The sequence below is a fragment of the Engystomops pustulosus genome, chromosome 2 (genome assembly GCF_040894005.1).
Source record: "Engystomops pustulosus chromosome 2, aEngPut4.maternal, whole genome shotgun sequence".
Taxonomy (NCBI): Eukaryota; Metazoa; Chordata; class Amphibia; order Anura; family Leptodactylidae; genus Engystomops; species Engystomops pustulosus.
In genome coordinates this window covers 121,143,129-121,158,462 of record NC_092412.1, presented here as the reverse complement: position 1 = coordinate 121,158,462, position 15,334 = coordinate 121,143,129, and the positions used below count along the sequence as shown (strand labels likewise).

At 41.4% G+C, this 15,334-nt stretch overlaps 1 protein-coding gene across 1 annotated transcript in view; it reads right to left on the bottom strand.

Annotated features, from left to right (window-relative positions):
• Nucleotides 1-15,334, bottom strand: part of GALNT17 (polypeptide N-acetylgalactosaminyltransferase 17) — a 216,783-nt gene that overhangs the window by 81,052 nt on the left and 120,397 nt on the right. The window contains exons 4-5 of the mRNA XM_072136195.1: nt 13,645-13,819; nt 5,190-5,387 (exon numbers count right to left, since the gene is read on the bottom strand). Coding sequence (XP_071992296.1) covers nt 5,190-5,387; nt 13,645-13,819 — 373 coding nt within the window. The remainder of the gene's footprint in view (nt 1-5,189; nt 5,388-13,644; nt 13,820-15,334) is intronic.

Below are 15,334 nucleotides of genomic sequence, written 5' to 3'. Positions count from 1 at the left end.
AAGTTAACCCAATGTGCCGTCAGCGATATATAGTGGCCCTGCCCGGCAGCACTCGTGCACGTGTCCGTGGTCAGGTGGACCTTGTCAGAAACGGCGTTGGTCAGGGCACGGATTATGTTGTCTGACACGTGCTGGTGCAGGGCTGGGACGGCACATCGGAAAAAGTAGTGGCGGCTGGGGACCGAATACCGAGGGGCGGCCGCCGCCATGAGGCTGCGAAAGGCCTCGGTCTCTACTAGCCTATAGGGCAGCATCTCCAGGCTTAGCAATCTGGAGATGTGCACATTAAGGGCTTGGGCGTGCGGGTGGGTTGCACTATATTTGCGTTTCCGCTCCAGCGTCTGGGGTATGGAGAGCTGAACGCTGGTGGATGCTGTGGAGGATCGTGGAGGCGACGATGGGGTTTTTGTGGCAGGGTCCTGGGCAGGGGGCTGACTATCAGCTGACACAGGGGAAGGAGCAGTGGTGTGCACGGCCGGAGGTGAACGCGCTTGTTGCCACTGAGTGGGGTGTTTAGCATTCATATGCCTGCGCATACTGGTGGTAGTTAAGCTAGTAGTGGTGGAACCCCTGCTGATCCTGGTTTGGCAAATGTGGCACACCACAGTCCGTCGGTCATCCGGTGTTTCCTTAAAAAACCTCCAGACTTCTGAAAATCTAGCCCTCGCCGCAGGAGCCCTCGCCACGGGAGCTTCACTAGTTGACACATTTGGCGCTGATGCACCAGCTCTGGCCCTGCCTCTCCATCTGGCCCCACCACTGCCTCTTCCAACCTGTTCTGGTCGAGGACTCTCCTCCGTCTCAGAAGCACTGTGTTCACCCGGCCTCTCAACCCAGCTTGGGTCTGTCACCTCATCATCCTCCGATCCCTCAGTCTGCTCCCCCCTCGGACTTCCTGCCCTGACAACAACTTCCCCACTGTCTGACAACCGTGTCTCCTCATCGTCGGACACCTCTTTACACACTTCTTCCACTACGTCAACAAGGTCATCATCACCCACAGACTGCGACTGGTGGAAAACCTGGGCATCGGAAAATTGCTCATCAGCAACCGGACAAGTGGTTTGTGACTGTGGGAAGGGTCCAGAAAACAGTTCCTCAGAGTATGCCGGTTCAAATGGCAAATTTTGCTGGGAGGGGGCAGACTGGGGGGGAGGAGGCTGAGGTGCAGGAGCTGGAGGAGTGCCGATTTCGGTGACATGGGTGGACTGCGTGAAAGACTGACTGGTGGACAAATTGCTCGAAGCATTGTCGGCAATCCACGACATCACCTGTTCGCACTGTTCTGGCCTCAACAGTGCTCTACCACGAGTCCCAGTAACTTCAGACATGAACCTAGGGAGTGTAGCTCTGCGGCGTTCCCCTGCTCCCTCATAAGCAGGTGGTGTCTCACCCCGCCCAGGACCACGGCCTCTGACCCGTGCAGTAGTTGGACGCCCACGTCCCCGCCCTCGTCCTCTACCCCTAGCCCTCGGGTTAAACATTTTGAAAATGAGAGTTATAACTTTAATTTTTTTTTAAACTTTTTTTTGTGTTTTTTTTTTGTGTGTGTTTTTTAGTTTTTAAAACCAAACGATGCTATCCTATTGCTATGGCTATTTTCTAGCCAAGTATGAAAGCACACTACTATGCCAGATGAGATGACGCTGAGTTATGAAAAAAATAAACGTAAAATAAAAAAGGAAATGGCAGACTGTGCCTAATTGAAATACAACCCTGGGCCCTAATAAATTTTCCCACTTCGGTCTTTGCGATGGATATGTGCGTCACTAAGCGCAAAACACAGTGGTCGCAAGTCTCACTACAAATTGCTCACAATTTGCTAGTAGATGCACTGCAGCAACTACAGCCACCAGCAGATCAACCAGAAATCAAATATATATAACGCTACTGTAGGCGTAAGTAACACGTTTGGATTCTCCTATGGCTATTTTCTAGCCAAGTATTAAAGCACACTGCTATGCCAGATGAGATGACGCTGAGTTATGAAAAAAATAAACGTAAAATAAAAAAGGAAATGGCAGACTGTGCCTAATTGAAATACAACCCCGGGCCCTAATAAATTTTCCCACTTCGGTCTTTGCGATGGATATGTGCATCACTAAGCGCAAAACACAGTGGTCGCAAGTCTCACTACAAATTGCTCACAATTTCCTAGTAGATGCACTGCAGCAACTACAGCCACCAGCAGATCAACCAGAAATCAAATATATATAACGCTACTGTAGGCGTAAGTAAGACGTTTGGATTCTCCTATGGCTATTTGCTAGCCAAGTATGAAAGCACACTACTATGCAAGATGAGATGACGCTGAGTTATGAAAAAAATAAACGTAAAATAAAAAAGGAAATGGCAGACTGTGCCTAATTGAAATACAACCCTGGGCCCTAATAAATTTTCCCACTTCGGTCTTTGCGATGGATATGTGCGTCACTAAGCGCAAAACACAGTGGTCGCAAGTCTCACTACAAATTGCTCACAATTTCCTAGTAGATGCACTGCAGCAACTACAGCCACCAGCAGATCAACCAGAAATCAAATATATATAACGCTACTGTAGGCGTAAGTAAGACGTTTGGATTCTCCTATGGCTATTTTCTAGCCAAGTATTAAAGCACACTACTATGCCAGATGAGATGACGCTGAGTTATGAAAAAAATAAACGTAAAATAAAAAAGGAAATGGCAGACTGTGCCTAATTGAAATACAACCCCGGGCCCTAATAAATTTTCCCACTTCGGTCTTTGCGATGGATATGTGCGTCACTAAGCGCAAAACACAGTGGTCGCAAGTCTCACTACAAATTGCTCACAATTTCCTAGTAGATGCACTGCAGCAACTACAGCCACCAGCAGATCAACCAGAAATCAAATATATATAACGCTACTGTAGGCGTAAGTAAGACGTTTGGATTCTCCTATGGCTATTTTCTAGCCAAGTATTAAAGCACACTACTATGCAAGATGAGATGACGCTGAGTTATGAAAAAAATAAACGTAAAATAAAAAAGGAAATGGCAGACTGTGCCTAATTGAAATACAACCCCGGGCCCTAATAAATTTTCCCACTTCGGTCTTTGCGATGGATATGTGCGTCACTAAGCGCAAAACACAGTGGTCGCAAGTCTCACTACAAATTGCTCACAATTTCCTAGTAGATGCACTGCAGCAACTACAGCCACCAGCAGATCAACCAGAAATCAAATATATATAACGCTACTGTAGGCGTAAGTAAGACGTTTGGATTCTCCTATGGCTATTTTCTAGCCAAGTATTAAAGCACACTACTATGCAAGATGAGATGACGCTGAGTTATGAAAAAAATAAACGTAAAATAAAAAAGGAAATGGCAGACTGTGCCTAATTGAAATACAACCCCGGGCCCTAATAAATTTTCCCACTTCGGTCTTTGCGATGGATATGTGCGTCACTAAGCGCAAAACACAGTGGTCGCAAGTCTCACTACAAATTGCTCACAATTTCCTAGTAGATGCACTGCAGCAACTACAGCCACCAGCAGATCAACCAGAAATCAAATATATATAACGCTACTGTAGGTGTAAGTAAGACGTTTGGATTCTCTTATGGCTATTTTCTAGCCAAGTATGAAAGCACACTACTATGCAAGATGAGATGACACTGAGTTATTAAAAAAATAAACGTAAAATAAAAAGAAACTGGCAGACTGTGCCTAATTGAAATCAAACCCCTAATAAATTGTCCCACTTTGGTGTTTGAGGTGGATATGTGTGTCACTAAAAGCTAAACATAACGGTAGCAAGTCCCCCTGCTAATTCCTCACAATATGGTACTAGCTGCACTACTAGTGCCAGCAAGCCCAGCCACAAGCAAATAAAAAAAAAAAGTATAACGTTATTGTAGCCCTAAGAAGGGCTGTTGGGTTGTTGTAGAATCACTCCTGCCTAACAGTAAGCTAATAGAACACCCTAACGCTTTCCCTGACCAGCAGCAGCTCTCTCCCTAGCGGCATCCAGACAGAGAATGATCCGAGCAGCGCGGGCAGCGGCTAGTCTATCCCAGGGTCACCTGATCTGGCCAGCCAACCACTGCTATCTACGTGTAAGGGTACCACGTCATGCTGGGTGGAGTGCAGAGTCTCCTGGCTTGTGATTGGCTCTGTTTCTGGCCGCCAAAAAGCAAAACGGCGGGAGCTGCCATTTTCTCGAGCGGGCGAAATACTCGTCCGAGCAACGAGCAGTTACGAGTACGCTAATGCTCGATCGAGCATCAAGCTCGGACGAGTATGTTCGCTCATCTCTAGTTAAAACCAGACAGCCTTGGGTCTTTGTAAGATCTGATTCCTGTCCCTCCCCCTGCATTACAACACCACCTCAGACACAGGCACTTCTGGCCAGCAAGTAGTGTGCACTGACTTACTATACAATTTGATTATGTGAGTTGGCCGAGCTGACTCTGTTTTGTTGACTAGGTGAGTTAGTAGCACAGTTGAGAGGATTATTGTGTTTATTTTCATCTCATGGATCTCATCACCTCTCATCTCTGATCTGTCCCATTTTTCTTATTCTATTCTCTCTTATTCTATGTGTTAGATGCTAATAGAACATTCAGAAGCTAAATGAAAGTGTAGATAAACACTGCTATCCCAACCACAGCCATGCACCTCCTACAGCCTGAAACTCATTTTGTTGCAGGTTCACCACTGTTATTGGGATGGCACTGCTTACCTCTATATACAAGCAAAGGCCAGCAGTGATGGATGCCAAAGTGGCTAAACAGGAGCATACATGAATATAAGTGGTTTATTATTTTTGAGCTCTCCTAGGCATATTTTTTTAATCCCAGACAACCCATTTAACCATTAACACATTGTTTATAAATAAAATATTTTGCTTTTAAATGTATTACTCTTCCCACAGATAAGGTCTCTGCACATTTATTATGTGTATGGATGCTCTGGCCAGCTAAATTTACTATAATCTATGCCAGGTTGGACCTTGAGTAAGTCTCAATTCCAGCAAATGAGTACCTGCAGGAATTACTAAGAAGTCAGCATCTAATAGTAATGTTCCCATTATTTTTAAATAAACACAGAAAATCACTTTAACATAATGATGAACTCCATTTTTTTACTTCCAGCATGGGCATGATTATTGGGATAACATCTATTAATGTTTTCCTGTTGACTAAGAAAAAAATAATTTTACATACCTTATTGGTAAAGATGGATCCCCTGCATCCCACCAGTCTTTTGGAGGACTTATATACATGCACCAGAGTTCCCAGCTATATCCATGTGCTGAATTTTCATATCTCTGAACTTCAAACGTATCCTGCTTAATATTGTCTATTGAAGGCAAAATTACTCTCTTTCGGTTTTCTTGTATTCGAGACAAGACAGGCTCAGCCCTGTGAAATAAGCATAAAGAAGAATTACATGAAAAATATTACATATTGTGGAAGCATTTGAAAACAAAATAAATTATAACTATTAATCATTTATAAACTAGATAGACACTTAATTAACTATAATTCAATAAGTTTTGATTTGAACTTTGCTTTAAGTCAACATCTTCTATTTGATGTTTTATACATGAAAAGTGTGGATTGCAATATTCATCCATAAACTTCCCTTTACTGACTTAATTTCTATTCACTGCACATACACAGCTGTAATGCAATACATATAGGGGCACATGTATCATAGTTTTTTCTTTCTTTGGTGAACTTTTGAGACATTTGGCAGCTCTTTTTTGCACCTTATATAAGATCATGTCTTTTTACTTGTGATACATGTTCAGTTTTTCTTATCCTGGCAGGCGCAAATGTTGGCAAATGTTCTTTTTGAGACTTTTTGTTGCAAATGTCTCAAATCCACATGCACACAAGCCATGTGAGGGGGTTATATCCAGGAGTGGACACTCCTAATAATTTGGGATTTGAGGCTGTGTCCTGCATTTTTAAGCACTGTAGTCACACCCCAGGGAGATGACGACATATGAGGCTGTGGTCACAAGTTGCGTTTTGATTGCGTTTTGAAAGCTATAACAAAACGCATAGTAAACGCAATGCTAACACATGCGTTTCGGTCACGTTTATATTGCATTTTGTGAACGCAAATGTTTACAGTAATGTAATTAGGCAAACCACCTCTCCTCAGCTGTTGTCATAGGTTTCAAAATGCAATCAAAACGCAACATGTGACCTCACCCTCAAAAGTAACCAATAAATAAAAAAAAGAAAATGCAAATATTAGGAATTTTCCAAAAAGAGGTTACTGTACAAAATTTTAAACATTTAAAGCATGTGAAATAATTCCAATTTACATCTTAAATTAGGATCCATTAAAAATATCCTTCATTTGCACCTGCCCTGGACCAGGTGCATATTTTGCGCCAATAAAGTCACAAAAACAAGCAAAATAAGTGATACATAAGTGAAAAGTCACATGGAACATCTTGGAAGCAATGATTTATATGGCACACTGCACAAGGTGCAGACCAAGGTGCACTTGAAAAGCGCCAACAAAAGTCACAGTGAAAAGTAGCAAAAATGCAAAAAGTCGCAAAAATGAAACAATTTGGCAAGCCAAAATAAAGATACATGTCCCTCATAGAATCAATAAAGACTCTTTATTAATTCCGTCTGAATCAGCTTAATAATGACCAACTTAACTGATATGATATAAAAACCCATAATTTGTATTACCTGGTCAGCAAAATGATTTCTAAAAGAAGCATTCCATTAAAAATCTCATACTGGTCCACATACTATTGCAGCTTTACCTGCAGAAAATTAGGCTTTTTGGCATGAATTGTTACATCTCATTTTAAACAAATTAAATAAATAACAGATGTTTCTGGCACAAACAGTGCTTTAAAATTTTAGAAAATCGGATCCATTGGATGCAGAAATTTAAATAACATTGTTGAACCGGCATTGAAAGAGTTAACGCCCACGATCAGTGCCACTGGTAAAGAGTGCATGGTTTATGATTTGAACAATTATTGTAATGTTGCTGAACAAACAAGTTTCAGAGTAGACTTATAGCAAGCAGCAGGACTAAGGAAAAAACAGGCAAGGCCAAACAAAAAAACCCAAACAAAAAACAGACCAGCAGGGGAGAAATCTGAATGGAGAAATAATATGTCCATAACAACTAGTTTAATTGACAAAGTATAAATAACGTTCTGTCACGCAAAGGTTAAAGTCACTGTATGTAGAATAGATAATTGATAACACCCTATGTGAGCAGAGTCTTTTCTACCACCAGATTAAAAAGCCTATAAGATACTAAATACAGGACTAGTTTAATAATTGTCCACTGATATTGCTAGATCATATAATAGATAGATATCTAGTGCACTGTGTGGCTACACTCAAGAAAGGGACCTGGCTAAAACTTCATTTCATTGTTTTGGGGCTGTTAAGCCTCTGTATGTGTGTACCGTCATGGCCATAAGTTTTGAGAATGATACAAATGCTAATTTTTAAATTAAAGTCTACTGCATCATGTTTTATAATGGCATTTTGCGTATACTCCAGAATGTTATAAAGAGTGATCAGCTTAACAGCAATTAATTGCAAAGTCAATATTTGCCTAGAAAATGAACTTTTTCCCCCAAAGCACATTTCAACTTCATTGCAGGCCTGCCTTAAAAGGAGCAGCTAACATCGTTTCAGTGATTGCTCCAGTAACACAGGTGTGGGTGTTGATGAGGACAGGGCTGGAGATCAATCTGTCATGATTAAGTAAGATTAACACAACTGGACACTTCAAAAGGAGGCTGGTGCTTGGCATCATTGTTTCTCTTCTGTTAACCATGCTTATCTCTAAATAAACACATGAAGTAATCATTGCACTGCACTAAACTGGCCTAATAGGGAAGAGTATCGCAGCCAAAAAGATTGCACCTCAGTCAACAATCTATCAAGGAATTCAAGGATAGATGTTCCATTGTTGCCAAAAAGGCTCCTGGATGCCCAAGAAAGACCAGCAAGCGCCAGCACTATCTCTTAAAATGTTTCAGCTTTGGGATCAGGCCACCAGCAGTGCAGAGCTTGCTCAGGAATGGCAGCAGGCAGGTGTGAGCGCATCTGCGCGCACTGTGAGGCGGAGACTCTTGGAGCAAGACCTGGTGTCAAGGAGGACAGCAAAGAAGCCACTTCTCTCCAGAAAAAAACATCAGGGACATAATGATATTCTGCAAAAGATACAGGGAGTGGACTGCTGAGGACTGGGGTAAAGTCATTTTCTCTGATGAATCCCCTTTCCGATTGTTTGGAACATCTGGAAAACAGCTTGTTCGGAAAAGACAAGGTGAATGATACCACCAGTCTTGTCTCATGCCAACTGTAAAGCACCCTGCAACCATTCATGTGTGGTTTTGCTTCTCAGCCAAGGGAATCGGCTCTCTCACAGTCTTGCCTAAAAGCACATCCATGAATAAAGAATGGTACCAGAATGTCCTCCGAGAGCAATTTCTCCCAAACTTCCAAGAGCAGTTTGGTGACCAACAATGCCTTTTCCAGCATGATGGAGCACCTTGCCACAAAGCAAAGGTGATAACTAAATGGCTCAGGGAACAAAACATAGAGATTTTGGGTCCATGGCCTGGAAACTCCCCAGATATTAATCCCATTGAGAACTTGTGGTCAATCATCAAGAGACAAAACCCAACAAATTGTGACAAAATGTAAGCATTGATTGTGCAAGAATGGACGGCTATCAGTCAGGATTTGGTCCAGAAGTTGATTAAGAGGTGCCAGGGAGAATTGCAGAGGTCCTGAAGAAGAAGGGTCAACACTGCAAATATTGACTTGCTGCATTAACTCATTCTAACTGTCAATAAAAGCTTTATAATATGATTGCACTTGTATTTCTGTATGTGATAAAAACATCTGACAAACACATAAAAACCAGAGGGCGACAGATCATGTGAAAATATAATATTTGTGTCCTTCTCAAAACTTATGGCCATGACTGTATACATACACACACACGCACACTATATATATTTACAAAATATATATACAGGCAGTCCCCGGATTACATACAAGATGATAGGTTCCATAGGTTTGTTCTTAAGTTGAATTGGTATGTAAGTCGAAACTGTATATTTTATTATATTTTATAATTGTATCTCCGGACAAAAAATGTTTTTGCCCTGGTGACAATTGTAGCTCCAAATTTTTGAACATAGGATTATCAATAAAGCTTCATTACAGACACCTTACAGCTGATTATTGCAGTCTGGGACTACAGTATAGCATCCGGAGAGCTTCAACAGAGGGTAAAGTGGGCAGAGGGGTCCGTCTTTAACTATGGGTCATCTGTAAGTTGGGTGTTCTTAAGTAGGGGACAGCCTATATAGATGTTTTTGTATCTCTCCATGTGAGTAGTATGTTTTCTGGGGAAATCATTTGTATCTCTTTACTTTAGAATCCTGCCAGGATACATTTGGTTAGCATCTGAATTTTCTCTTTAGAATTTGTCCCCTTCCCCTCTATGAACAGACATATGAGATGGTATTCCTCCCCTTTTGACACTATGTTAAAAATATTGGTGTAGAAGGTATGAAGGTGGGGATTCTCTGGCAAACCAATGTAGCTGAAGTTTATGTCAGAGTGGAATTCAGCTAATTCCCTTAGGACTGCCCACTGACTTTAGGCGCAGCAACGTCTTTAGTTCATTACTGCTTCTCCCTTCTCCACTCCTCTTAGCATCGCACTGAAGTAGCACGATGCTTGGAGGTGCAGAGCCAGCGCTGCTGGTCAGAGCAAGTACAACTCTGATTAAAGGGGTTATCCGGCTGTTAAAAATTATTGAGGGCCGGGGTGGGGTGGTCTAGATAAACGAAATAAACATGTACTTACCTCCTCTTGCGGCGCCAATGTTTCGCGCCGCGGTCCCTTCGATACGTGCCCCTGTTTGTTTACAGGGGCACAGAAGCCGCGCACAGGGAACTTCCAGTCCGCGATGTGGCCGGCTCCTCCCATCCGTCCCTGTCTCTCAGAGTTGTATGCGCTGGGAGATGGTGTCGGATGGGAGATTCTGGCCTGCCGGAAGCTCCCTGTGCACCCTTGTATACGAACCGGTGCATAGAGGACATGGACCGCAACGCAGGACATTGGCAGCCGGATGAGGTAAGTACATGTTTATTATGTTTAACTAGCCCACCCCAGCCCAGCCCTAAGTATTTTTTTAACACCCAGATAACCCCTTCAACATCAGCAGTAATAGGTGGTGGTTTCCCCGGTAACTGAGGCTCTGATAGATGCCTCAATTACAGGGGAAATCTTGTAAAAAAAAACTGTGAAAATGTCCCCCCGGTGTCTTTTATGGCCTCCTGGGATACAAATATAGTAAAAACACACACACACACAAAAATATTCATTAAAATACATTTGCATTTTCCTATATTAAAAAATTCCTGCTACACTACAAAAACATTGCCATAGGTCACGCTGCTCATTTTTGTCCAACTATGCAACCTTTTTCAGGGATAACACAGCTTGCTGAGGTATTTAACTAGTGTCTGCACTGGGATTTTGGCGCAGCTGTGCTGGCTTCCACGCGGCACAAATTGGGGGGCATGCCATAGGATAATCCGACTGATTCGAACTGAGCGTGAGTTTTAACATTCAAATTGTGTGGCAAGCCCAAGCACTTAGATGCACTGGAAGGAAGATGGTGAACTCTGTTGGACCTGAGCGGGGAAGCGACACATGCAGGATATCGGGCAAACGATCTTAGTAAATCACGGCACAGTGCATTATACACAGAGAATGCACTTTTGATGAACTCCAGTGAACAGGTAAGTAAATGTGCCCCATCATATATCAAAACGACCGAAACAAAATCGGGAATTCATTAATAATGTTCATTTTGAGTTAATTAAAACATTTTAAAATATGTTACATGTTAAATGTTATATGTTACAATTGTTACATACACATGTTACAAAATTATATGTTACCATTACAAAAAAAAGCATTTTTTCTACTTTTAACCCCAAATAAAAAAAAAATTGTGTCAACTTTTATTACGTTTAATAAATTTTAAGGTAGCACAAAAAAAAAAGTTATGGGTCTTAAAATGCCTAGTCTCTGGAGCCTTTTCAGGCCGCGTCACTAAGGGGATAAAAGAGCCAGGAGTTAAGACTAGTGAAAGACAGAATGCAAAATAAGTTCAAAATCATATTCTGCCATAGTTTATGGACAGAGAATGAAGCTAAAGCACAAACAGGCACAGATGTTAGAGATCTGCTATATTGTTCCAGACTGAGAATGAGTCACCAAAATACATTTAGCATATTTTTCAAATGCACTGTATTTAAAAGATCTATGAGGGGGTGTCCACGACTTCAGGTTTTCACATGCAGTATCAGAACAAAATGTATCCCAAAACACATGAGTATTAATGGTAGTAAAAACACAAATTATTTTGATGTTTTTTGCAATGTACTTTTTGCAATTTGAACACAGCTTAAGCCCATGTGTACAAGATGCAATTGAATTGTGTTTTGATATGCATTTTAGGCACATCTCCAGAATCTCCTCCTGGAAAGTCTGCATTCCCCAGATGCGCCAAAATGTAATTCAATCTTGTAAATATGGATGTAAGGTCCAGCATTAGGTAGGACCTGAAAGCAATCACTCCCTCTGCCAGCTCCAATTATGGTCCCTCACAGCCCACTCATATTGTGACTGCTCATCTTCTCCTCATATTGTGGACTCTCATCTCACCCTTATATTGTGGCGTCTCATCTACCCCTCATATTGTGACCCCTCATCTCCCTCTCATATTGTGGACACTCTCCTGTCCCTCTAATATTGTGACCTTCATCTCCCCCTCATATTGTGACCTCTCGCCTCCCCCTCATATTGTGACCGCTCGCCTCCCCTTTATATTGTTGCTCTTAATCCCCTCATATTGTGGCCCCTCATCTCACCCTCATATTGTGGACCATCTCCTCCCCCTCACATATGGTCACCACTGATCTCTTTCTCAAATTGTGTCCTCTCATCTCCCCCTCATATTGTGACCTCTCCTTCCCTCTCATATTGGGACCCTGACCTTCCCCTGATATTGTGACCCCTCTGATCTCCCCCTGATATTGTGACCTCTCATCCCCCCCTCATATTGTGACTTATCTCATCTACCCCTCATATTATGTACTCTCATTTCCTTCTCATAATGTGGTCTCATCTCCCCCTCATATTGTGGCCCCTCATCTCCCCCTCATATTGTCAGCTCTCATACTCCCCTCATATTGTGGCCCAAACCATCTCCTCTCATACTGTGACCTCTCACCTCCCCCTCATATTGTGGACCTCTCCCTCTCATATTGTGGCCCCTCATCTCCCCCTCATATCGTGACCTCTGATTTACTCCTCATATTGGGGACCCTCTCCTCTCCCCTCCTGCTCATATTCAACTCTATGGGCACAGATAGATGTGAAGTCCTGACATGGTTGGCATGGGTGGAGTCAGCAATGGAGGGGGGAAATCAGCACATGACAGGGGCTGAGCTAATAGGTGTTTTGGCACACCGGTGGGCTATTCCAACTCTTGTTGTCACTGCACATGACCATGTGAACAGTAAACAATGAAGCTATCTATAGCATGATCACAATCATAGATATAGAAAACTGCAAGGAATTGATTCAGAAATTGCATAACTTTGTATTATACAAAAAAAAACATTCACTTGCAACCTTCTACAATAAAACCCATCCACACTATAATTGTACAAGCAACTTATTCACCAGTAAAACACATAGGCTCCCCAATCTAGACACTCTTAGATGATACAGTTGATGGTGACCACAGAATTCACAAAGTTATTGTTTATGTTATTGCTGATAAGGGCAATTGAAGCAAAATATCCAACTTCTTGATGAAAATTATGCAGAGCAATTTCCAGGACATTCATTTTTATCATGGGGTACGGCCCCTAACACAAAACAAATATACACACCATTGATCGTTTGGCTGTTGTATAGGTAATAAGATGGAATTTGCTATATAAAAATGTTGTGGAGGCCATGTGACCACTGTTAGAGTTAGTTTGACTGCAAAAAGTAAGTAGGCTATTGCAATAAATAGTGGTAGTGGACTGAGCTGCAACTCCACTGTAGCTGTAAGAAGACAGAAAACACCAACAACTTAGGTAGTTAGGGATAAAGAACAGCCAAGATTTGAGCTATGAATAAATAAGGAAGCAAGAAGGTGACCTTATAGTTACTAGAACATATAGTCATAAGTGATCCTAAACAAGTGGTATACTCATGTGTTTCATTCTGGGCTAAGTAGAATGGAAAGTTCAAGTCTTTACTTGAGTTGCCTTTAAACTAGGATCAGTTTTGTATATTAAACTATGTGGATTAACAAGGGTAGTTTATTCTTATGTATTCACTTTATAAATTTACAACAAATAAAATACAAACATGGTATCATAAAAGAAAATCATTTAAGAAGACACAAGATTGTTGATTTTCTGACAAATTAAATAATTCAAAGGAAATTCTTGATGTGTTTTAAATTACTTACAGTTAAACATGTCTTGGCAAAGAAATCACATTTTATATGCTTCTGTTTAATGTTTAAAATCTGTGGCTACTGCAGATCTTTCATTACAAAATATTTATTCTGTTTACCTACCAGCCAGCTGTAAATTCAACATGAGCATCGAAGAATCCAGTGATTTGTCCGGTAGCAACTTTCCAGCCTTCTATCCGAGCTCTAATCAATCCTTCTCTTTTATGATTGCGGACTACTTTAACAAGACCAGGATATCGCTTGTGGACATACTCTTCTAATGGCCCTTTTAGCTCCTCTGAGGAGAGACATAACACAATATAAAGGTTTAAGGATGTAAAACTTTTAAACAAACAAACATATAAACATGCTACTTCATTCTGTTATTTATACAATAAAAAAATAAAATCATATTTAGTTACTGCATGATCAATATTACAATTTGAAAGATTGAGGAGTAAGAAAGTAGAAGAGCTGATTTTTTTTAATTCAGAAAACGTGCCATGTTTTTTTCTTCATGTTTAAATAAGATGCAAATTCTTCCTTACTCAACATATCCATTTTATTTGGAGAATGTGGTCGGCGTACTAATAGAGATGAGTGGACCCAAACTTTCAGTTAGGGTTTGGGGTTTGGGGTTCGGCTGTGTCCCATGCAACCCGGACACATTGCCGGATTGGCTGCTGAACAATCAATCCAGCATATTATCCCCCTAGCAACTAGCCATAGCTCTGATTGGCCAGGGTCGTACCATAGGCCAAGCACAGCCATGGCTAGGGGCAATAATTTGGCAGATATACTGTCTGGCAGCTAATCTGGCAATATGTCTGGTTCGCCAGGATGAACCTGGACTTCAAACCCAAGTGGAAAGTTCAGGTCTGCTCTGCTCTACATATTAACAATTACTTTTCTAAGTACAAGGGCATATTAGGGCACACATTTTGTAGTGCAATATGAGATCCCTGTGTTTCAGAGCCAACAAGAAATATTTGCAGCACTTTTGGTGTATTATTAACATCACATTTATTATAGGGGATTAAATAGCTTGAAAAAAGGTTGGAAAATTGTTCAAAAATCGAATCATGGAGAATCACGTTAAAAAACAGGTATTTCCTGGCTGCAGAGTAGGGTGTTGTAGAATATTGTGTCATGCTCAAATATGCATAGGGAGCGTGGTTTGGTCTTCAAACAATGCTGTATTTTAGTATGACACGCACATGACAGGCACCGCTCTTAGAATAGCTTCACCCTTCAATTCCATGGGCACTAACAGGGGCCAACTTGACCAAGTAAGTAAAGCGGAAACGCAGCCTGACAAGGTAATGTCTGTGGCGGCTTGAAAGGACTGAGCTGAGGGCAAAGATCCCACTATAACATCAAAGAGTGCACTATGTTGACTTGGCATAGATTTCTTGACATGAACTTTAGCAACAAAAAATAATTGAAATTTGGGGAATACAGAACCCCAAAAACTGACACCGTGGACTTTGAGAATAAATCACTCCACCAACTATGTGGATTTGACATAGATTTCTTGACATGAAGTTTAGCAACAAAAAATAATTGAAATTTGGCAAATACAGAACCCCAAAAACTGACACCGTGGACTTTGAGAATAAATCACTCCACCAACTATGTGGATTTGACATAGATTTCTTGACATCAACTTTAGCAACAAAAAATAATTGAAATTTGGCAAATACAGAACCCCAAAAACTGACACCATGGACTTTGAGAATAAATCACTCCACCAACTATGTGGATTTGACACAGATTTATTGATATCTACTTTAGCAACAAAAAAGAATTGAAA